At 46.7% G+C, this 23014-nt stretch overlaps 1 protein-coding gene across 5 annotated transcripts in view; it reads left to right on the top strand.

Annotated features, from left to right (window-relative positions):
* Positions 1-23014, top strand: part of STAT6 (signal transducer and activator of transcription 6) — a 311161-nt gene that overhangs the window by 253155 nt on the left and 34992 nt on the right. For all 5 annotated transcript variants that reach the window (XM_075337059.1, XM_075337060.1, XM_075337056.1 and 2 more), the window contains 4 exons: positions 2022-2158; positions 8023-8169; positions 15804-15861; positions 16055-16129. In XM_075337059.1, coding sequence (XP_075193174.1) covers positions 2022-2158; positions 8023-8169; positions 15804-15861; positions 16055-16129 — 417 coding nt within the window. The remainder of the gene's footprint in view (positions 1-2021; positions 2159-8022; positions 8170-15803; positions 15862-16054; positions 16130-23014) is intronic.

Here is a 23014-nt window from a genome sequence, read left to right as displayed (position 1 = left end):
GATAATCTGGAGAGCGGTGACGTCACTGAAAGGAGGAACATAACTGTGCTAGATCTTGGAGAAGGTGGCATTATATGAGTATTTTGAAGGGAGCCAATCACCAGGATGTTCGTATATAAGCTAAAGCCAGTACTATACTAGCACTATCAGGCTGATTCTATACATGCCTGTAGTGGTCAGCTCAGATGTTTAGGTTTTGAAACCCAAGAAAGTAAAGTTTATAAAATCATCAGCTTCTTGAGTGACAGCAGCTGAGGATCAGATAATATCTGGGAGGGGTATGCATAGTTACCCCCCGTTAGAATTAGCATAAGTATTATACAATCGATGTAACTCTTCCCCGCCCCTTCTGGTCACATGGGTATGACCTCCCCACAGGTCCTTGAAGAGAAAGGTTACATCGATTGTATAATAATTATGCTAATTCTAACAGGGGGAGGGGATAACTGTGCATACGCCTCCCAGATATTATTTGCTCCTCAGCTGCTGTCACTCAAGAATCTGCCGATTTTATAAACTTTACTTTCTTTGATTTCAAAACCTAAACATCCGAGCTGACCACTACAGGTATGTATAGAATCAGCCTGCTAGTGCAGGCATAGCACTGGCTTTAGCTTATATACGAAAATCCTGGTGATTGGTTCCCTTTAACACATATTACAGTACACATACACAGGTTTAATGGGAAAAAAAACTTCATGGGAGGCCTTCTTTAAAATGTATGGCTGTTTAAAAACAATTTGAAATACATATTTAATTTAAAAGTTAAATCATGTAAAGTGTAAACAAAATCTTAAGAACGTAAATGGAAGTTCGGGCAATATATGAAGAATGGATGGAGTTTTAGTTTTATAATTTACTATTCATTGCCTAGATCTCCTAAACAGGGAGCACAGTAATCCAAGATATTTCCAATAAAGCTTGTAAGTGCTGCTCTGAAGCCGGCCATATCATTGTATCTGACTCCTGTTTAAATAACTCTATGCTTCTCCCTGTTAAAGTTGTAAACTTTTATTGGTGTCTTGGATGTTACTTATCTATTTTTTTGCTATTTATTTATTTATGATTAAATAAAGATCTCAGCCCATTTCATAAGACATCCTTGACCTTGCCTAAATTTTCCTGTAAAGACCAAAAGACACCTCATAAATGTTCAATTTATCATTAAATATTTTGATGCATTTAAAGCACCCTTGTTTTATAACACACTATTTAAAAATTCACTACTGATTACAAGCTCGAGTCACGCGAAAAATTCCAAGTTATATTGCTGTATTATTCAACAATGAATTAATTATGCATGGAATTTGTAATACCGTACTATTGTTAAGTTGTAGTGCAAAGTCTAAAACCAGATTGGGAGTTGAAGGGGAATCCTTAAAGAGGTTGTCCGGGACTTTTTCTTTTTTTACAATGTGCACTAACAGGCAGGTCATTAGCGCCCAGTGACGGTCTTCTGTGCCAGCACTGACTGCTCCTGTTGGTGATTCATCGCCTTCTGCAGATATCGGCTTGTTTTTCGCTCTGCACTGTTGACTGCTGACGTCACGGTGACTGACAGCCAACTTTCGGTGCCTAACTGCCAGAAACCAGCAGTCAGTCAGCATGACCCCAGCAGTCATGACCCAGAAGAGCTGCTTTGCTGACATGGAGCTACTGCTTCACCGGCCGGACCGGTCAGTGACCGCTCTGAGCCGGCACCGGATACAATAGGCAGTTATAGTCGCTAGCAACTAACTGCGTGTTATTTTTTAGGCATATTGTAAAAAAAAATAATAGTTATCCTCTTTAAAAGTACTCAAATCAAAGCCGGATCAGAACATAAAAAGCAAGCTACCAGTTAGTATCCAAATAATACAGTCATTGACATTTGACTTAAATACAGTACGAGGACGTCTTATCTTCTGCCAAGCAGGCCAGCTATGTTACAATAAAACGTGTTTCCAATGAAGAGGGAACACTCATATCTTGTATTTACTGAATATGACTAACATTTTGCCATTCATTTCTTTTTGTTCTAGGTTAATAATGGGATTTGTCAGTAAGCAGTATGTACACAAGCTTCTCAGCGTTGAGCCGAGTGGTACCTTTCTCTTACGCTTTAGTGACTCAGAAATTGGTGGCATCACAATTGCACATGTCATTCGTGGAGAGGATGGTAAATTCATTTTCATCATTTTTGTAATAACATAGTACACTAAATGAATGCTTAAAGGGGTGCACCACTGATGTCTAGTGCGCAGGTTTGTAATGTCATTCCACCATCTTTGCTCTGCTTGGATGAATCCCCCTGTCAGGAATGCTTGCTTCTTCACAGCGTAACTGTAATATTCGTAGCTTCCCTACATATTCCTTGGATTACACAGATAAACTGAGGAGCTTCAGGCTGTATCTCTCATGTAGCTAATCTCACCGCACTGCTCTCCTCTCGAGACTCGCTCAGTAGAATATTGACCCTACAGCCGCTCTTATCACTTTTGCTTCTCATGGGTCTCCACAGCCTGAGGACAGGTTATATACTAAGAAGAACTGTTATATGTCTGATAGACAATGCAGCAAACGTCCTGATGCTTTTGTGATGCTGACTGACAGCCGCTCAGTACTGATGGAACACAGAGCAGGCTGTCAGTCAGTGCCGGGTTGTGATTATAGGCAACACTCTCTGTAGCGCCGGTGTCTCTGCAGAGATACCACTTTACTCACTGCCCCAGCTAAATCGCATCCTCCCCCAACCATCCACGTGTGCTGCTGCCTCCTTCTCCTCCCAGGCCCTGTACATGCCATACAGGGTTTCCGGGAGTGCACCTAAGAGGTGCGCACACACACCAGCCCTCCTCTTAAAGAGCCTGTGTGCCATTTACAGGAAATGGCACTATGTATTTAAGACACCCTCCCATTAGGGGAGGTGCCTGCACAACACATTCAGTTAGTCAGTTAGCTAGTTAGTTGTTAGGTCCCGTTAACTGTCCGCAAGCATTATACTCACTATGTCCTGAGCAGTGACTGAAAACCCGAGGCTGCCCAGAGGAAAAAAGCTAATTTCCTCCCAACAGTGGGGCACTCAGTGCAGCAGCCACATGGCTTGAGAACACTGTTAACCTGCAGATTAACCTCATACTTCAGGTTAACAGTGTTTTTTGACATGACAGGTTTGCTTTAAAGAGAACCTATCACTTCCCATAAATACAGTATGCAATTTTTTTTAACCTGTTGTAAATGGTGTTGTTCACTTGAATGTGGTATTGTTTTTTTTTTCCCTGTCCATGCCTGAGATATGACCCCCTCTTCCCATTAAACTAGCTTTGCTTGCCTTGTTTGCCAAAGAGGCATCTTCCTCACAGAAGAATTGATGATCACACCTTCTTGACTAACAAGACTAGATTTACATACAGGGTAAGGGCGGCTTTGCACGTGCGATGTCGGTCTGGTCAAATCGAAAGTGACGCACATCCGGCGTCACTTTCGACATCGTACTGTGTAAATGCTAGATGATACGATGAACGAGCGCAAAAACGTCGTTATCGTATCATCGTTGCATTCACCGACATTTCCATAATGCCGGTGCCGCGACAGGTACGATGTTGTTCCTCGTTCTTGCAGCAGCACACATCGCTGTGTATGAAGCCGCAGGAGCGAGGAATATCTCCTTACCTGCCGGCGGCGGCTATGCGGAAGGACGGAGGTGGGCGGGATGTTTACATCCTGCTCATCTCCGTCCCTCCACCGCTATTGGCCGCCTGCCGTGTGACGTTGCTATGACGCCGCACGACCCGCCCCCTTAGGAAGGAGGCGGGTCGCCGGCCAGAGCGACGGTCACAGGGCAGGTGAGTGCATGTGAAGCTGGCATAGTGATAATTTTTGCTACGCCAGCTATCACACGATATCGTACCTGCGATGGGGGCGGGGACTATCGCGTTCGACATCGCAGCATCGGCTTGCGATGTCGCAACGTGCAAAGCCCACCTAAGGGTAGTGTGTGCCATATCTCAGGAACAAAGAGGTGTAGCGACAAAAGAAAAACAATGAAGAAAAGATTGAGGCGAACAGTGATATTTAGACCAGATAAAAAAACATACATGATTATGGCAAATGGCTTGTCCTCTTTAATAAGTAGTGAATTCGTGATATAGCTAAAAGAGTAAAGCGGGCTTTACACGCTGCAATCTCACTAGCGAGATTGCAAGCGATCGTATCTGCCCCTGTCGGTTGTGCAACACAGGCAAATCGCTGCCCGTGGCGCACAACCTCGCTTACCCCTGTCACACGCACTTACCTGCCCTGCGACGTCGCTCTGGCCAACGATTCGCCTCCTTTCTAAGGGGGTGGTTCGTGCGGCATCACAGCGACGTAACATCCCGCCCACCTCCTTCCTTCCGCATTGCCGGTGGACGCAGGTAAGGAGAGGTTCGTTGCTCCTGCGGTGTCACACACAATGATGTGTGATGCTGCAAGAACAACGAACAACATCGCTAATAAACAGAAAACGATTTTTTGTTTCAGGATGACCTCTCCGCGGCAAACAATTTTGACCTCTTTTGCGATCGTTTATGGTCGCTCCATAAGTGTCACACACTGCGATATCGTTAATGACGCCGGATGTGCGTCAGAAACACTGTGACCCCGACGATAATTCATTAACGATTTCGTAGCGTGTAAAGCCCACTTAAGAATGCTTTGTAGGCTACGTTCATACAACAAATATTTAGTGAGTTTTTGGTGTTGCTGACTTTCTGCAGTATTTCTGCCCTTATTACCTAAATTAGGTTACTTGTATTTTTTATTGCATGTTTGAGTGCATTTTTTACTTACAATTTTATCAGATTTTTGATGCTGCTTTTTTGTCTTTTCTTGTTATGTTTTATTAAAGCTCCTCTGTTTATGACACTTCCTCGTATCTGACTTTGCCAAAACTCATTGATACAGTAATGTGCACATTACATGCATTATTTGAGGGGCTTCACAGCAGAAAATAACTAAAAACGCATGTGCAAGTCCATAGGGAAGATCTGCACATAAGACTCAGCATACCCACAAGGGACATTGACATGTTGCGGATTTTAAACGCGCACCGCAGATCAGTTTACACTGCGGAAAAAAGCACCATCCATTTTGCTGGAACTGTAAGACACTGCGTTTTTTGCAGTAGTGAAAATACACAGCATCAGGCCTAAAACACACTTCCGCAAAAAAAACATACGTGTCTCACGGTCTGTTTTTCGGGTCCGTGTTCCGTTTTTTAGGGGCGTTTCTCCGGTACGTATGGCATCCGTGTGATGGCGTATGCGAGCCGTATGTGCGTGTGGAATGTCCGTTTTGACATAAAATAGGTACGTGTGCTGTCCGTGTGCTGTCCGTTTTTAAAGGCCTGCATTCTTACCCAATTAACGATTTTAATCATTCACCATGAGATCCTGGTGTTGTTGTTTGCTGTCAAATGACCTGATAGATTGGTAACAAGTGTTTCAGATTTTGTGATGAAAAACGGACACGGACGATACGTGTTGAACACGGACATACTCCGTGTGCGGTCCGTGCAGGCACGGACCCATAGACTAAAGCGGATCCGTGCCTGCGTGCTGCCGACCAAAAACGGACATGTCGTCCGTGTAGAAAAGCGCGCACACGTACTTACCACGCGGCCACACGTTCCGTGTGATTTTACGTGTGTGTGCCATCTACTATTGAATAACATGGGTCTCCGTGTCTCCGGTACGTGCAAATACGTACCACACACGTACAAAAAAAACGGATGTGTGTTGCGGGTCTCAAAAACTCACCAAAAACTCATCATGGGCACTTAACCTTATGGTAAAGTAACACATGTAAAGACAAAAAGAAATACTTTTACAGCCTTTTATATAACCAATATATGATAACAGTCCAATATATAGTTTTTGTACGGCACTGTATTGTAAAAGTATTCTTGCATTGCCTGAAGGAGAAAGTATCTTTGTGATGCGCTATCCAATAGGGCATGTCACCATTATTTTCCCTTCAGGGCTCACTCAAAAGAAAATATTGTTATTGTTATTCCCTTGTTGACTTTATGATTGATGGGGTCTGACTCTGCGATCCTTGAAGCACTAAATCAGCTCTATGGGCCCAATTCAACAAAGCTTTCCCGTCACTCAGAATTCTGCCATAAAAAGCTTTGAAAAGTCGCAAAATTAATCTCTCCATCTTCTCTGCACCTGTGATCCGATTTTCCTATGGAAGAGAATTGGATCACAATGAATGACTCTCGGATCACGCTTGCAGCAGAGTGTCATTACTTAGCATATCGCATTGGATGCTCTTGCACGAGAGAATCATCAGATGTTATATGGCAGTGAGAGTGAACCCTATATCTCAGAAACTACAAATGAAGACTAGATACAAAAATACCAAAAATTCACACTTTACAACATCCATTGTCTGTGCGACTTAGATCTTGTTCAGATGAGCGTATTATATGGATGTGTGCTATGCGAGTTAAAATCTGCACCATCACTCCCCCTATCTATGAGTGATGGTGAGACTATGAGTGCTCAGTGAGCTGCTATATACATTACAGGAGGGGCTGGTGGCTATAGTCTATACATCACAGGAGGGGCTGGGGGCTACTGTATATACATCACAGGAGGGGCTGAGGGCTACAGTATATCCATAACAGGAGGGGCTGGGAGCTACAGTATATACATGACAGGAGGGGCTGGGGACTAAGGTACATACATCACAAAAGAGCCTGGGGGCTACAGTATATATATATCACAGGAAGGACTGGGGGCTACAGTATATACATGACAGGAGGGGCTGCAGCTACAGTATATACATCACAGGAGGGGCTGGGGGCTACAGTATATACATCCCAGGGGAGGTGAGGCTGGGGGCTTCAGTATATACATCACACAGGATATACATCACAGGAGAGGCTGGGTACAACACTATATACATCACAGGAGGGGCTGGTGGCGTACATTTTACTGAGGGACATACACATTACTGGTTAGCATACACATTACTGAGGGGAGCATACAAATTATTGGTAGGCATACACATTATTGGGAGGCATAGACATTACTGGGGGGCATAGATGTTACTGGGGGAACATGCACATTACTGCTGTACATTCACATTACTAAGGTGGGTGCCCATACAGCTCTGGGAGCCCATACTGCTCTGGTGGGTGGCCCATACAGCTCTGGGGGGGGGGGCATACAGCTCTAGGGGGGTGCCTCATACAGCTCTGAAGGGGGTTCATATAGCTGTGAGGGGGGCACATAAAGCTATGGGTGGTCCATACTGCTGTGAGGGGTCGCTCATACAGCTCTGGGGAGCCCATACTGCTCTGGGGGGGGGGGTCGCTCATACAGCTCTGGGGAGCCTGTACTGCTCTGGGGGGTCCATACTGCTCTGGGGAGTGGCTCATAAAGCTCTGGGGGCCCATACTGCTCTGTGGGGCCCATACTGCTCTGGGGAGTGGCTCATAAAGCTCTGGGGGCCCATACTGCTCTGGGGGGGTTGCTAATATAGCTCTGGCGAGCCCATACTACTCTGGGGGTTGACTCATACAGCTCTTGGGGGCCCATACTGCTTTGGGGGTGGCTCATTCAGCTCAGGGGGTGGGGACACATGCATCTCTTAGGGGGGGCACAAACAGCTCTGAGGGGGATCCATACAGCTCTCTGCGCACATACAGCTTGGGGGTGGGGGCACAAACAGCTCTGGGGGGCCCATACAGCTAGGGGGGCAAGTACGGGGCACATACAGCGCTGGGCCTGGTGATGCTGCCTGGTGCTATGGCTCCTCTTCATCTGTGGGACAAGAGTGCACAGCGCACTAGCTCCGCCCACAGATGAACTTCTATACACATGCTCCCAGCAATCAGCAATGGAAAAAGCAGACACATGGATGGAATACTGATGACAATATGGATGAAAAATGTCAGTTTTCTAAATAAATATCGGAACAGTTTTCATACGTTCATTTTAACCTGACCCTATAATGTGTACAATTACATATTCTTATCTTACTTTTTTTCAGGTTCTGGGCAGATTCAAAATATTCAACCCTTTGGTGCTAAAGATCTTCAGATCTTGTCTTTGGGTGACCGGGTGAAAGATTTGAAACAGCTGACGTATCTGTACAAGAAAGGAAGAAAAGATAATGCCTTTGAAAAATACTATAAAAGTACATGACCCTTTCAGTCATTTTAACTATCAATTATTATAAAGAATTATTTAGGAGAAATTTCCAGGAAATAATCCTTTTCATCAGAATATGGGTTACAGCACCAGGAAAGTCTACAGTATACGGAAGCATCCATAAAGAAATAATTTATCATTTCAATAATTTAAGGTCAGATACCAGCTAATTGAAAGGGATGTGTTACCTGACATCATCTACATGAATCTAGTTGTTAGACAGTATATCCTCAGCAGCAGAGTCAGCCATATCAACATCCACTGCCACCTTATATCCAGGGCTACAGTGAAACTATTTTGTTGTGCTACTGATTTATTTCAAGGACTACAATTCACAAGAATACAGCAATGGTCACCTAATAGCAAATATCACTAAGGCTGGTTTCACATCAGCGGTATTCTGCCGCACTGCCGGATCCGGCACAAATGCAGTACAGTTCAATAAAGTTCACAGGTATCGCGGCAAGCTCCAATCACATGCGGTCACGTGACCGGAGCAAGTGACAGCATGTCACCGGAGCTTGCCGCGATGCCTGTGACTGTATTGAACTGTACTCCATTTGTGCCGGATCCAGCAGTGCGGCAGAATACCACTGATGTGAAACCAGCCTTAGTTAGTACTACAAAGAGTCTGCAGATTTGGCCTCACTCACATATCAGTAGTTTTGCATCAGTATTTGTAAGCCAAATCAAGGAGTGGAACTAAGGCCTGTGTCACACTTGCGAGTGCCTTGCGTGTATCTCGCGTGAGTCTCATGTTGCATCACCCGGCACGGACTCACACTCTCCTCACAGGAGTGGGTCGGTTGCATAGAGATACATGCAACCGACCCGCTCCTGTGAGGAGAGTGTGAGTCCATGCCGGGTGATGCAATGCGAGACTCGCGCGAGATACACGCAAGGCACTCGCAAGTGGGACACCTGCCTTACCGATAAAAGCTAGAATTGAGAGATTGACACCTGTACTGTGTTTTGGAGACACTCTTGGTTTTGATACACAAATACTGATGAAATATTGATCAAAAATACTGATGTGTGAAGGAGGCCTTAGGCCATGTGCACACAGTGAGCTTTTACTTCAGTATTTGTAAACCAAAAGCAGGAGTGGGTAAAAAATGCAGAATTTCTATTATACTTTTCCTATGATTGTTTCACTCCTGGTTTTGGCCACAAATACTGAGGTAAGAAACTCACCAAATACTCAACGTTTTCACCTGGCCTTAGGTTGTGCTTTAGTCATTGTGGTTGACATGTGGTGACAATAAGGCTAATAAAGTTTGTTGACATGCAACACAGATCAACATGTGAGCATAGCCTTACAGAAAACTGTGCAATAGCGTTATAATGTTGCCTACCTGCAAAACTGGAAGAGCAGCTACAGGGGGAAAAAAATGTTATATCCTCGCTGTAAACGCTCAATTTAAGTCACAGTGTCAGTGTAGTATAGTGAGCCGTGACTGTAAGGCTATGTGTCCACGTTGCGTTGAGGTCCTTGCATTTCTAAACGCATCCTCTGGCAGTAATTGATTTAGCTAAAGTTGCTTTTGACCACAAATTAGCGCTAAAAACGCATGCTTATTTACTGCGTTTTTAGAGCTTTTTACCTACTTTTCCATTGCGTTTTGACAGATGCCTTTTGAACATAAAGTCACTGCTAAATAAAGTTTAAATAGTCAAACAAAATGAAAAAAGGGAAAAAAAAAGAATCAAATCTAGATTTTTTAGATAAATAATGGAAATAGATATATATATATTAAAATCTTAGCGGTAATATGATATTTATCACAAAAATAGCAATAAATAGATATTTTTCTATGTTTTAATTGTCGGACTATGTGTGTGTGTAAAGGAACATATGAAATCATTATTTTGATGTGCAAAAAGCATGCGTTTAGGTAGTCCAAAACGCATGTTTTCTGCACCTAAAAAGCAGGTAAAACGCAGGAATTTTGATGTTTCTTGGTTTTTGCCTTTTCTCATTGACTTCAATGTTAGCAAAACGCACCTCGAATGGCAAAAACAATTACATGTTGCTTCTTTAAACGCTGAGTTTTTGACCCAAATTTATGCAAATTAAACACAGCGTTTTTAACAGCATGGTGGGCACAAGAAATCCCTGTTTCTCATAGACTTTGCTGGGAAATCAAAACGCATGCATTTTGACACTAAAAAGGTGCAGTTCAAAACGCTGCAGAAACGCATGAAAAAACGCAACGTGGGCACATAGCCTAAGGCTATATTCACACTGAGCAGAACATTTCTAAAACCACAAGGAGTTCAAATAGAGAAGTTTTGATTGGAGAGTTTCTGCTCTAAACACTCTTGAAAAATCCCAGTGTTAACATATCCTAAGGCTATGTCCGCACTTTGCGCTGTCCTAGTTGCAGTTCATAACGCATGTTCTGGCACAAATTGCTTTTGCCAAAGTTGCTTTTGACCATCAAAACGCGATAAAAACGCGTGTGTATTTACCGCTTTTTTGCAGCGTTTTTAGCGCGTTTTACATGCTTTTCCATTGCTCAAACTTAGATGCGTTTTGATTACAAATACACTACTAAATAAAGTTTTAACATACAAACACTATGAAAAAAGGTGAAAAAAAGAATACACATAATTTATTAAATCCTTATGAAAACAGTGATATTTAATATAATTATAGCGTTTTTTTACTAAATATGGATAAAATATCAATAAATTTATATTTTTCTTAAATTTAATTGTCGGACTATGAGTGTGTAAAAGGAAATATAATTCCATTATTTTGATGTCAGAAAAGCATGCGTTTATGAAGTCCAAAACACATCGTTTCTGCAGCAAAAAAGCAGGTAAAATGCTGAAATTTTGATATTTCTTGCTTTTTGCTACTTCTCATTGACTTCAATGTTACCAAAACGCAGCCCAAATGGCAAAAACAATTGACATGCTGCTTCTTTGAACGCAGAGTTTTTGCCCAAAAATTAAACGCTGTGTTTGGAAACGCAAAGTGCGGACAAGAAATCCACATATTCCATAGACTTTGCTGGAAAATCAAAACGCATGCATTTTGGCATGAAAATGCTGCAGTTCAAAACGGACCTAAAAAGCAGCTGAAATGCAGGTGGAAACGGAAAGTTTGGACATAGCATAACAGCTTGTTGCACCATGCCTGACTGAAAATTATAGGCTACAGGGATATAATTTAATTTTCTCCCTGTAGCTACACTTCCAATAAGATGGCCAGGCATGTTTTTAATATTACTTACCTCCATATTAACCCTATATGTACTTGTAAATAGCAGTTTTGGACATGAGAAGGACTTTAAGGGGTACTTTGCACACTATGACATCGCAAGCCGATACTTGTGATGCCGAGCGCGATAGTCCCCACCCACGTCGCAGCTGCGATATCTTGTGATAGCTGCCGTAGCGAACATTATCGCTACGGCAGCTTCACATGGACTTACCTGCCCTGTGACGTCGCTCTGGCCGGCGACCCGCCTCCTTCCTAAGGGGATGGGTCAGGCGGCGTCACAGCGACGTCACACGCAAGGCGGCCAATAGAAGCAGAGGGGCGGAGATGAGCGGGAAGTAGACATCCCGCCCACCTCCTTCCTTCCGCAGAGCCGGCGTGAGCCGCAGGACGCAGGTAGAAGATGTTCCTCTCTCCTTTGGCTTCACACACAGCGATGTGTGCTGCCGCAGGAACAAGGAACAACATCGTAACATCGGTCTTTCCGAAATTATGGAAATGACCGACGCTACACCGATGATACGATTTCGACGCTTTTGCGCTCGTTAATCGTATCAAAAACGATTTACACACTCCGATATCGACAGCGACGCCGGATGTGCGTTACTTTCGATATTCCCCACCGACATCACACCTGCGATGTCGTAGTGTGCAAAGTACCCCTAAGTCTCATTCAGAAGTCTGATTGTCATGTATGACTTTTAACTATGTTTTTATTTACCAGTTATAGTCTAGGGGCATGTTCACTTGTTTGTTTTTTTCTAGGACCGATTATCCCCCAACAAAAATAATGGAGACATGTTTTTTAAGGATCAAACTCACCCATTCACGTCAATGGGTCTGTAAAAAATGGATAACACTCAGATGCCATCGATATGTAATTTGAGTGCTGTCTGTGTTTTTTTTACTATTTCGCGGGTAGGAGAAAATCTTGAAAACTATTAATATGTTTGGGGTTTTTATTTTGCATAGGAAGGGTAAAAAAGGACACACTGATCAAAACTGATGTAATACAGCCCATTTTTTCTCATACTAGAAAAAAATGATGTGTGAGTAAGGCCTTAGAGACTAGTGATGGGCGGACCCAGACTGTAAAAGTCCGGATCCGCGTGGGTTCAAAAGAACTTGAGCAGCGACCCCAGAGGTCTCAGGGAACTATGGGTAATGATCCGGATCTGGCCACCCTGGTAATAGAAGAGAAATCTACCGTGATATAAAGTGCATGCCCTATGATGAATTCTGTGAGAGAGAAAATGGTCCAAATCTTACCCATCCCAATCCAATTCATTCTCTGCCTTTCCCTCTCTCATATAAATAAAGGTGTCCATGCACTGCAGATGGATTGGCACCGAGACTACAGCAGCGAATGATGTGTTGTTTCCTATTTCAGTTTGTGGTTAATTAGGAAGATGTTTGTAATAATTAGAGAACATATTAAATAAAAACAAATGCTAATTACCAGGGGCGTATAAAGACTTGGCCACTTAATTCTCCGGCTTAACAATCCCTAACAAAACTGTGCTTACAAGTATACAAATTATATCATATGTATCTGGATGGATGGTTGGTTGGATGAATGGACTGGTGGGTATAGATGTACAGTCAGGGCCAGAAATATTTGGAGAGTGACACAAGTTTTGTTATTTTAGCTGTTTACAAAAACATGTTCAGAAATACAATTATATATATAATATGGGCTGAAAGTGCACACTCCCAGCTGCAATATGAGAGTTTTCACATCCAAATCGGAGAAAGGGTTTAGGAATCATAGCTCTGTAATGCATAGCCTCCTCTTTTTCAAGGGACCAAAAGTAATTGGACAAGGGACTCTAAGGGCTGCAATTAACTCTGAAGGCATCTCCCTCGTTAACCTGTAATCAATGAAGTAGTTAAAAGGTCTGGGGTTGATTACAGGTGTGTGGTTTTGCATTTGGAAGCTGTTGCTGTGACCAGACAACATGCGGTCTAAGGAACTCTCAATTGAGGTGAAGCAGAACATCCTGAGGCTGAAAAAAAAGAAAAAATCCATCAGAGAGATAGCAGACATGCTTGGAGTAGCAAAATCAACAGTCGGGTACATTCTGAGAAAAAAGGAATTGACTGGTGAGCTTGGGAACTCAAACAGGCCTGGGCGTCCACGGATGACAACAGTGGTGGATGATCGCCGCATACTTTCTTTGGTGAAGAAGAACCCGTTCACAAACATCAACTGAAGTCCAGAACACTCTCAGTGAAGTAGGTGTATCTGTCTCTAAGTCAACAGTAAAGAGAAGACTCCATGAAAGTAAATACAAAGGGTTCACATCTAGATGCAAACCATTCATCAATTCCAAAAATAGACAGGCCAGAGTTAAATTTGCTGAAAAACACCTCATGAAGCCAGCTCAGTTCTGGAAAAGTATTCTATGGACAGATGAGACAAAGATCAACCTGTACCAGAATGATGGGAAGAAAAAAGTTTGGAGAAGAAAGGGAACGGCACATGATCCAAGGCACACCACATCCTCTGTAAAACATGGTGGAGGCAACGTGATGGCATGGGCATGCATGGCTTTCAATGGCACTGGGTCACTTGTGTTTATTGATGACATAACAGCAGACAAGAGTAGCCGGATGAATTCTGAAGTGTACCGGGATATACTTTCAGCCCAGATTCAGCCAAATGCCGCAAAGTTGATCGGACGGCGCTTCATAGTACAGATGGACAATGACCCCAAGCATACAGACAAAGCTACCCAGGAGTTCATGAGTGCAAAAAAGTGGAACATTCTGCAATGGCCAAGTCAATCACCAGATCTTAACCCAATTGAGCATGCATTTCACTTGCTCAAATCAAGACTTAAGACGGAAAGACCCACAAACAAGCAAGACCTGAAGGCTGCGGCTGTAAAGGCCTGGCAAAGCATTAAGAAGGAGGAAACCCAGCGTTTGGTGATGTCCATGGGTTCCAGACTTAAGGCAGTGATTGCCTCCAAAGGATTCGCAACAAAATATTGAAAATAAAAATATTTTGTTTGGGTTTGGTTTATTTGTCCAATTACTTTTGACCTCCTAAAATGTGGAGTGTTTGTAAAGAAATGTGTACAATTCCTACAATCTCTATCAGATATTTTTGTTCAAACCTTCAAATTAAACGTTACAATCTGCACTTGAATTCTGTTGTAGAGGTTTCATTTCAAATCCAATGTGGTGGCATGCAGAGCCCAACTCGCGAAAATTGTGTCACTGTCCAAATATTTCTGGACCTAACTGTATGTATGGATGGATGGATGGGTTTGAGGATGAATGGGTGGGTGGATGTATGGATGGGTTGGGTTTGGATTGATGGGTGGGTGGATTTATAAATGGGTTGGTGGTTTTTGGATGGATGGGTGGATGTATGGATTGGTGGGTTTTAGATTGATGGGTGGGTGTTTGGATGGGGGAGTTTAGATTGGTTTTTGGATGGATGTATGGATGGGTGGATGTATGGATGGGTGGGCTTTGGGTGGATGTATGGATGGGTGGGTTTTAGGTTGATGGATGGTTGGATGTATGGATGGGAGGCTTTTGGATGGATGGGTGTATTTTGGATGGATGTGTTGATGTATGGATGGGTGTGTTTTGGATGAATGTGTGGATGTATGGATGAGTGGGTTTTAGATTGAAGGATGGGTGGATGTATGGATGGGTGGATGTATAGATGGGTGGGTGTTTTTTGGATGGATGTATGGATTGGTGCATGAATGGATGGGTAGATGGATGGGTGGATGGATGGGTGGATGTATAGATGGGTGGTTGTTTTTTGAATGGATGTATGGACTGGTGCATGTTATGGATGGGTGGATGTATGGATGGATGGGTTTTGGATGGATGGGTGGATGTATAGATTGGTGGGTGGTTTTTGGATGGATGTATGGACTGGTGCATGTTATGGATGGGTGGATGTATGGATGGGTGGGTTTTGGATGAGTGGGTGGATGTATAGATTGGTGGGTGGTTTTTGGATGGATGTATGGACGGGTGAATGTATGGATGGATGGATGGATGGATGGGTGGGTGTATGTATAGATGGGTAGGTGATTTTTGGATGGATGTATGGACGGGTGAATGTATGGATAGATGGGTGGATGTATGGGTGGGTGTATGTATAGATGGGTGGGTGATTTTTGGATAGATGTATGGACGAGTGAATGTATGGATGGGTGGGTTTTGGATATATGGGTGGGTGGTTGGATTGGTGAGTCGGTGGATTAGAGCTGAGGTTAATAAAAATGTCTACTATGTGACATCTCTATATGAATTATTTTGCATTTATACAATTTTTAACAAACAGCATCATATGTATCTGATAAAATAGATTTTTTTATGCATGTTATATCCTCTCATATCTGCTCTTTTCAATCCCACAGAGGTTTCAAGCTGTAGTTTTGGCTATAAGAAAACTGCTATTGTAGTGACAGTTCTAGGGTAAGTGTGAATTAAGTCAGTTAGATCATGTCTAATATAAGAAACTGTTACATCTTCTATTTTGCTTACTATTTATAAAAGATTCATATCTAAAATGAATAAGTACCAGTAGTGTGTGTATGATGCAGTTACAGTGAACAGTCTTGAGTATTTCCTTAAGTCTCCATGATTTATGGTTCTTTCTTGTACATAGAGATGAAACTGAGGAAAATCAGTCATCACCAGGGAATGACGTTTCAATGGAACAGCAATCATTACCAAGTTATCCGTGAGTAAAACCCATTATAGTGTCCTTATCTATGGAAATAGAGTGAAACCCCAGAACAGCATATGAGTAAAGATGGGTGCAAATTGATTTGCAGGACTCAGTCTAGCGGCCCATCAGTGATCTGTGGCTGACGGATGATTGCCCTACAAAACACCTCCTACCTGCCAGCATCTGTGGCTCTTCATTAGATTACTCAGCCTGGTATGACATCACGTGTCCGTCTTGCCACAACGATGACATCACACCAGGTCGGCTAATCAGAAGAAGAGTCGGGATTCTGTCAGATGCGAGGAGATTCTCAGGCCTCCTGATCGTCATTTACAAATAACAGGAGAAGCCGCTGAATCGGGTCCTGCAAATTGATTCACCATCTCTAACCATGAGCTCTTGACAGAAGCTAATATACGGTAGGTACACAGGATATACTAAAAACATGGCCAAAACAGAAATATATATATACAGTATAGTGTAGCACAGCTGAGACTAAAAGCTCCGTAGACTTTGGATACAGAAATGCAAACTCAGTTTATCATAATTGCATTCATACATTTTTTTAAACTCACAGGTAAAATCTTTACTCAGTGAAGACAGATTCTTACATTACTGAGAGGAGATGGCAGTTGCTACTGATGAGATTTTATGTTGACAGGAGGTGGACAAGAAAGCTCTGCCTCTACCTCCTCCCTCTGTAGCTAGCCCCTCTCTCTGCATCTAACTCCTCTCTCTGTCTCTGACCCCTCTGATTGTCTCTACCTCCTCCCTTTAGCCCCTCCCTCTGTCTCTAGCTCCTCCTTTTGTTTATAGCACCTCGCTTTGTCTCTAGCTCCTCCCTTAGTCTCTAGCTCCTCCCTCTCTATCTAACCCATCCCTCTGTCTCTAACCACTCTGATTGTCTCTAGCCCCTCCCTTTGTCTCTAACCCCTCCCTCTAGCCACTCCCTTTGTCTCTAGCGCCTCCCTTTGTATATAGCTCCTCCCTCTGTTTCTAGGTCTTCCCTCTGTCTCTAGCTCCTCACTTAGTCTCTAGCTCCTCCCTCTGTATTTAACAACTCTCTCTGTCTCTAACCCCTCTGATTGTCTCTAGCCCCTCCTTCTGTCTCTAACTCCTCCATATAGCCCCTCCCTTTGTCTCTAGCTATTCCCTGTGTCTCTAGCTCCTCCCTATGTCTATAGCCCCTCCATTTGTCTTTAGGCCCTCACTCTGTCTCTAGTGTCTTCCACTTCCTCTCCTCTACTGTTAGAGCCAGATGGACGGGCAGACCCGGGAGGTGGATCCACTGGGCCGAACTCCCCGATGAGGGAAAGGAGTCCGGTAGCCGGAGCACTTTAGGTAGCAGGACAGTCCGTGCACTGGAACACAATGGAGAAGTCCCTGGGACCACGAGGTCACTGATGGTGGTCCGGGTGACGGAGCTCAGGTTCGGAAGCCGTGATGATGTCAGGCGGGGTCCGGAACCGTTGGAGCGAGATGACGGGTCACCGCAGGGAACCGAGATGGTACGGACTGTCAGGATGGCAGATGGGCAGCGTTCGGGGTTCGAGATACAGCAGGACCGGATGGCGATGCAGGATCGGCTCTAGAAGACAGAGAGGTAAGTATCTCACAGAACACAAGGAGACCTGACTCCTAGCTTGGGAAAACACGAAGAACAGGCCCCGCTCCCTTGGACATTAACCCCCTTTATACCCTGTACCTGTATGCATCATTTCCTGTCAGTGGACACTGGCCCTTTAAGAAAGGGTCAGTGACCGCGCGCGCGCCCTAATGCGCATGCGCGCGGCCCGGGTGCCAGAAGCCAGGGAAGGAAGCTGAGAGGAGGACGCAGCAGAGCCGGCCAGGGACTGGGAAGCCGACGGGCGCCGGGAGCGGGGACCAGGAGGCCTGGGAAGCGCGGGCACTGGAGGCTGGGGAGCGGGGAGCGTGGCAGGTGAGCCGGGGAGCGGAGCAGAGGACCCGGGGAGCGGAGCAGAGGACCCGGGGAGCGTGACAGTACCCCCCCCCCACGCCCCCCTCCCCGCAACCGGGACAGGAAGGCACGGATCAGAGGAGTGCCCACGTTCTCCCTGGGCTCCCAGGACCTATCCTCAGGACCATACCCTTCCCAGTCCACCAGGAAGAACTGTCGACCTCGTACGGTCTTCATGGCCACGATATCCCTTACTGCATAGATGTCGTCCTCAGCAATAGGAGGAGGAGCCGGACTGGCGGCAGCGGAGAAGGGACCAAGGACAACCGGCTTGAGCAGAGACACGTGGAAGGAGTTGGGTATCCTCATCGTGGCCGGGAGCTGTAGTTTGTAGGAGACCTCATTGATCTTGCCGAGGACTTTAAATGGTCCGATGTAGCGAGGTCCCAGCTTGTAGGATGGTATCTTCAGTCGGATGTATTTGGAAGCAAGCCAGACGAGATCTCCCGGAGAGAAACACGGAGGATCCAGACGTCTCTTGTCCGCGTGTCTCTTCATCCGCAGGGATGCACGTGCAAGGGAGGCCTTAACTGAGTCCCAAATGGTTGTAAAGTCACGGAGTACTGCATCAGCAGCAGGGATGTCCGAGGAAGAGGATACAGGCAAGGGGACAGACGGCTGAAGTCCGTAGACAACATGGAAGGGAGAACTGGAGGAGGACTCACTGACGTGGTGGTTATGGGAGAATTCAGCCCAAGGAAGAAGCGTAGACCAATCGTCATGATGGGCGTTGACGTAGTGACGTAAGAAAGAGGTCAATATCTGATTGACCCGTTCCACTTGGCCGTTCGACTGAGGATGGTAGGCCGAAGAAAAGTCCAGAGTCACTCCCAGATGTTTACAGAGAGCCCTCCAGAAGCGGGAGGTGAACTGAGTTCCTCTGTCGGACACTATGTGTGATGGAAAGCCATGCAAGCGGAAGATGTGATGTATATAGGCGTCCGCGAGTTCCTGGGCAGAGGGCAGTCCAGCCATAGGAACGAAATGGGCCATTTTAGAGAATCGATCCACCACGACCCATATGACTGTGTGTCCGGAGGACAATGGCAAGTCCGTAATAAAGTCCATCGCTATGTGTTGCCAGGGAACTGAGGGTATGGGCAGAGGCAGAAGACGGCCATATGGCAGGTGTTTGGGAGTCTTGTTCCTGGCACAGGAGGAGCAGGCAGAGACAAAAGAGGCGACGTCCGTGCGAAGAGATGGCCACCAGTAATGACGTGCAATCGCACTCCATGTTCTCTTCTGACCTGCATGACCGGCTGTTTTCGAGGCATGGCCCCAGTGTAACACTTTTTGCCTGTCAGTCTCAGAGACATAGGTCTTCCCAGGCGGTATCTGGGCCAGGGTGACAGGAGCCACCGGAATGATCTTACTAGGACAGATGATGGGTTGGAATGTCTCTTCCTCCTTCTCCATGGGCATGAAAGACCTAGACAAGGCATCAGCGCGTACATTCTTGTTCGCGGGTCGGAAATGGAGCTGGAAGTCGAACCAGGCAAAGAACAAGGACCACCTGGCTTGCCGGGGGTTCAGTCGCTGAGCCGCCCGCGGGTATTCCAGGTTTTTGTGGTCCGTGTAAATAATGACGGGGTACACTGCTCCTTCCAGAAGATAGCGCCATTCCTCCAGAGCCAGTTTGACTGCCAATAGCTCTCAGTCACCGATGGTGTAGTTGCGTTCAGGCGCTGAGAAGCTCTTGGAGAAGAAACCGCAAGTCACCATCTTCCCGGAGGAGGACTTCTGCATGAGCACTGCTCCGGCTCCCGAGGAGGAGGCATCCACCTCCAAGGTGAACTGGCGGTTTAACTCTGGACGGTGGAGTACAGGAGAGGAGGCAAAGGCTCGCTTTAGAGAGCCAAACGCGGCGTCGGCCGCAGGTGACCAGTCCTTTGGATTAGCCCCCTTCTTGGTCAAGGCGGAAAGAGGAGCAGTCAGAGCCGAGAAGTGAGGAATAAACTGGCGGTAATAGTTGGCGAATCCCAGAAAGCATTGGATTGCCTTCAGTCCAGAAGGAGGAGGCCAGTTGAGAACGGAAGAGACCTTCTTTGGATCCATCTGCAGTCCGGTATCGGTGATGAGGTAACCCAGGAAGGGGAGAGAAGACTGTTCGAAGACGCACTTCTCGTACTTGGCGTACAGGCGATTCTCTCTCAGTCTTTGTAGAACCAGTTGCACGTTCTCTCGGTGGGTCTGGAGGTCCGGAGAGAAGACAAGGATGTCATCCAGATATACCACCACACAAACGTAGAGAAGGTCCCGGAACACATCGTTCACTAATTCTTGGAAGACTGCTGGTGCGTTACACAGGCCGAAGGGCATCACGCAGTATTCATAGTTCCCATCGCGAGTGTTGAACGCGGTCTTCCATTCATCCCCTGAGCGGATACGGACCAGGTTGTAGGCACCCCGAAGATCCAACTTGGTGAACACACGAGCTCCTCTGAGCCGATCAAACAATTCGGGGATGAGCGGCAGGGGGTACTTGTTTTTTACGGTGATTAGGTTCAATCCCCGGTAGTCTATACATGGGCGTAAGTCGCCCTCTTTCTTCTTTACGAAGAAGAAGCCTGCTCCAGCAGGAGAGGAGGATCTCCGAATGAATCCCTTAGCCAGGCTCTCTGTGATGTACGTAGACATGGCCCTTGTTTCGGCTGGAGACAGTGGATATATCCGTCCTCGAGGTGGTGTAGTTCCCGGGAGCAGGTCAATGGCACAATCGTAAGGACGATGTGGCGGAAGTACTTCGGACTCCTTCTTATCAAAGACGTCCACGAAGGACCAATAGGCTGAGGGCAGTCCCGGTAGGGACTCGGGAACCGGAGGTCACCGGATAGGTTGTATGGTCTTCAGACAGTTCTCATGGCAAGAAGACCCCCATCGAGTGATATCGCCAGTGCCCCAGCTGACTGAAGGCTCGTGTGTCCGCATCCAAGGAAGGCCCAGCAGGATTTGATGTGACATATGTGGGAGGACGTAGAGAGCGATGTTCTCGGTGTGCAGAGCACCGATACGCAGTTCAAGCGGCTTGGTGATCGAGGAGATGGTGTCAGAGAGGGGTCTCCCATCCACAGAGGCAATCACAAGAGGTTTGGCGAGTGGAGTAACAGGCACCTGGTACTTGTCCACCGTGGCCTGCTGGATGAAATTGCCTGCTGCCCCAGAATCGAGGTACGCCTCAGCCGTAAACCGCGTCTCTCCCGTTGTCACTTGCACAGTCCATGTAACTGGGTCTGAGAGAGTCCCAGCACCTAGGGTGGCCTCTCCTACCAACCCTAGGCTTTGGAGTTTCCCGGCTTCTCTGGACAGGAGCGTAGCAGGTGTGTGCCCTCTCCGCAGTAGAAGCAGAGACCCTTGGCGAGCCGCTCTGCTCGGCGTTGTTCAGACTGTCGCACACGGTCGATCTGCATGGGCTCATGGACGGAGACACCAGAGGCCGTTGACTGGAGTACGGCGGGCTTCTGTGGAGGAGAGGAATGCCTTACCGGACGTCTCTCACAGGACACCTCTTTGGACCGCTCCTGAAAGCGTATGTCCACTCGAGTCGCTAGGGTAATCAGGGCGTCCAGGGTGGACGGTACGTCACGTCCAGCCAGCTCATCTTTGATTCGACCCGAGAGTCCTTCCCAGAAGGCGGCGGTTAGGGCCTCGTTATTCCACCCGAGTTCTGAAGCCAAGGTGCGGAAACGGATGGCGTATTGACCCACCGTCAGAGTTCCCTGACGTAACCGGAGAAGAGATGAAGCAGACGCGGAGGCGCGTCCGGGTTCGTCAAAGGTGCTGCGAAAGGCCTGCAGGAACTCCTGGAGGTTCTTGGTCATAGGGTCCTCCTTCTCCCACAAGGGGTTCATCCACGCCAGTGCCTCGCCCTCTAGGTGAGACATGATGAAGGCGACCTTGGCTTGGTCGGAGGCAAACAAATGTGGCAGCTGCGTGAAATGGAGGGAGCATTGGTTTATAAACCCCCTGCAGGTCTTGGGATCTCCGGCGTACCGGGGTGGTGAGGCCAAACGCAGTCTGGAAGCATCGGAGGAGGCTGCCACGGGAGCGGGGGCCGTGGATTGACTAGTGGAGACCCGGGGCGCTGAAGATGTGACCGAGGCTTTTAGCGTGTTCAAGCGGGCGTCCACGGAGGTCATAAAGTTCAGCATGCGGGTCTGGACTTCACGCTGGCGTTGGAGTTCCTCATGCAAGGCCGCTAGTGCTTCGGCGGGATCCATGGCCTGTTCTTACTGTTAGGGCCAGATGGACGGGCAGACCCGGGAGGTGGATCCACTGGGCCGAACTCCCCGATGAGGGAAAGGAGTCCGGTAGCCGGAGCACTTTAGGTAGCAGGACAGTCCGTGCACTGGAACACAATGGAGAAGTCCCTGGGACCACGAGGTCACTGATGGTGGTCTGGGTGACGGAGCTCAGGTTCGGAAGCCGTGATGATGTCAGGCGGGGTCCGGAACCGTTGGAGCGAGATGACGGGTCACCGCAGGGAACCGAGATGGTACGGACTGTCAGGATGGCAGATGGGCAGCGTTCGGGGTTCGAGATACAGCAGGACCGGATGGCGATGCAGGATCGGCTCTAGAAGACAGAGAGGTAAGTATCTCACAGAACACAAGGAGACCTGACTCCTAGCTTGGGAAAACACGAAGAACAGGCCCCGCTCCCTTGGACATTAACCCCCTTTATACCCTGTACCTGTATGCATCATTTCCTGTCAGTGGACACTGGCCCTTTAAGAAAGGGTCAGTGACCGCGCGCGCGCCCTAATGCGCATGCGCGCGGCCCGGGTGCCAGAAGCCAGGGCAGGAAGCTGAGAGGAGGACGCAGCAGAGCCGGCCAGGGACTAGGAAGCCGACGGGCGCCGGGAGCGGGGACCAGGAGGCCTGGGAAGCGCGGGCACTGGAGGCTGGGGAGCGGGGAGCGTG

This window comes from Anomaloglossus baeobatrachus, chromosome 2 (assembly GCF_048569485.1).
Source record: "Anomaloglossus baeobatrachus isolate aAnoBae1 chromosome 2, aAnoBae1.hap1, whole genome shotgun sequence".
In the NCBI taxonomy this organism is placed as follows: domain Eukaryota; kingdom Metazoa; phylum Chordata; class Amphibia; order Anura; family Aromobatidae; genus Anomaloglossus; species Anomaloglossus baeobatrachus.
The sequence above is the reverse complement of the archived record's forward strand: the minus strand, read 5'-3'. Positions and strand labels throughout refer to the sequence as shown.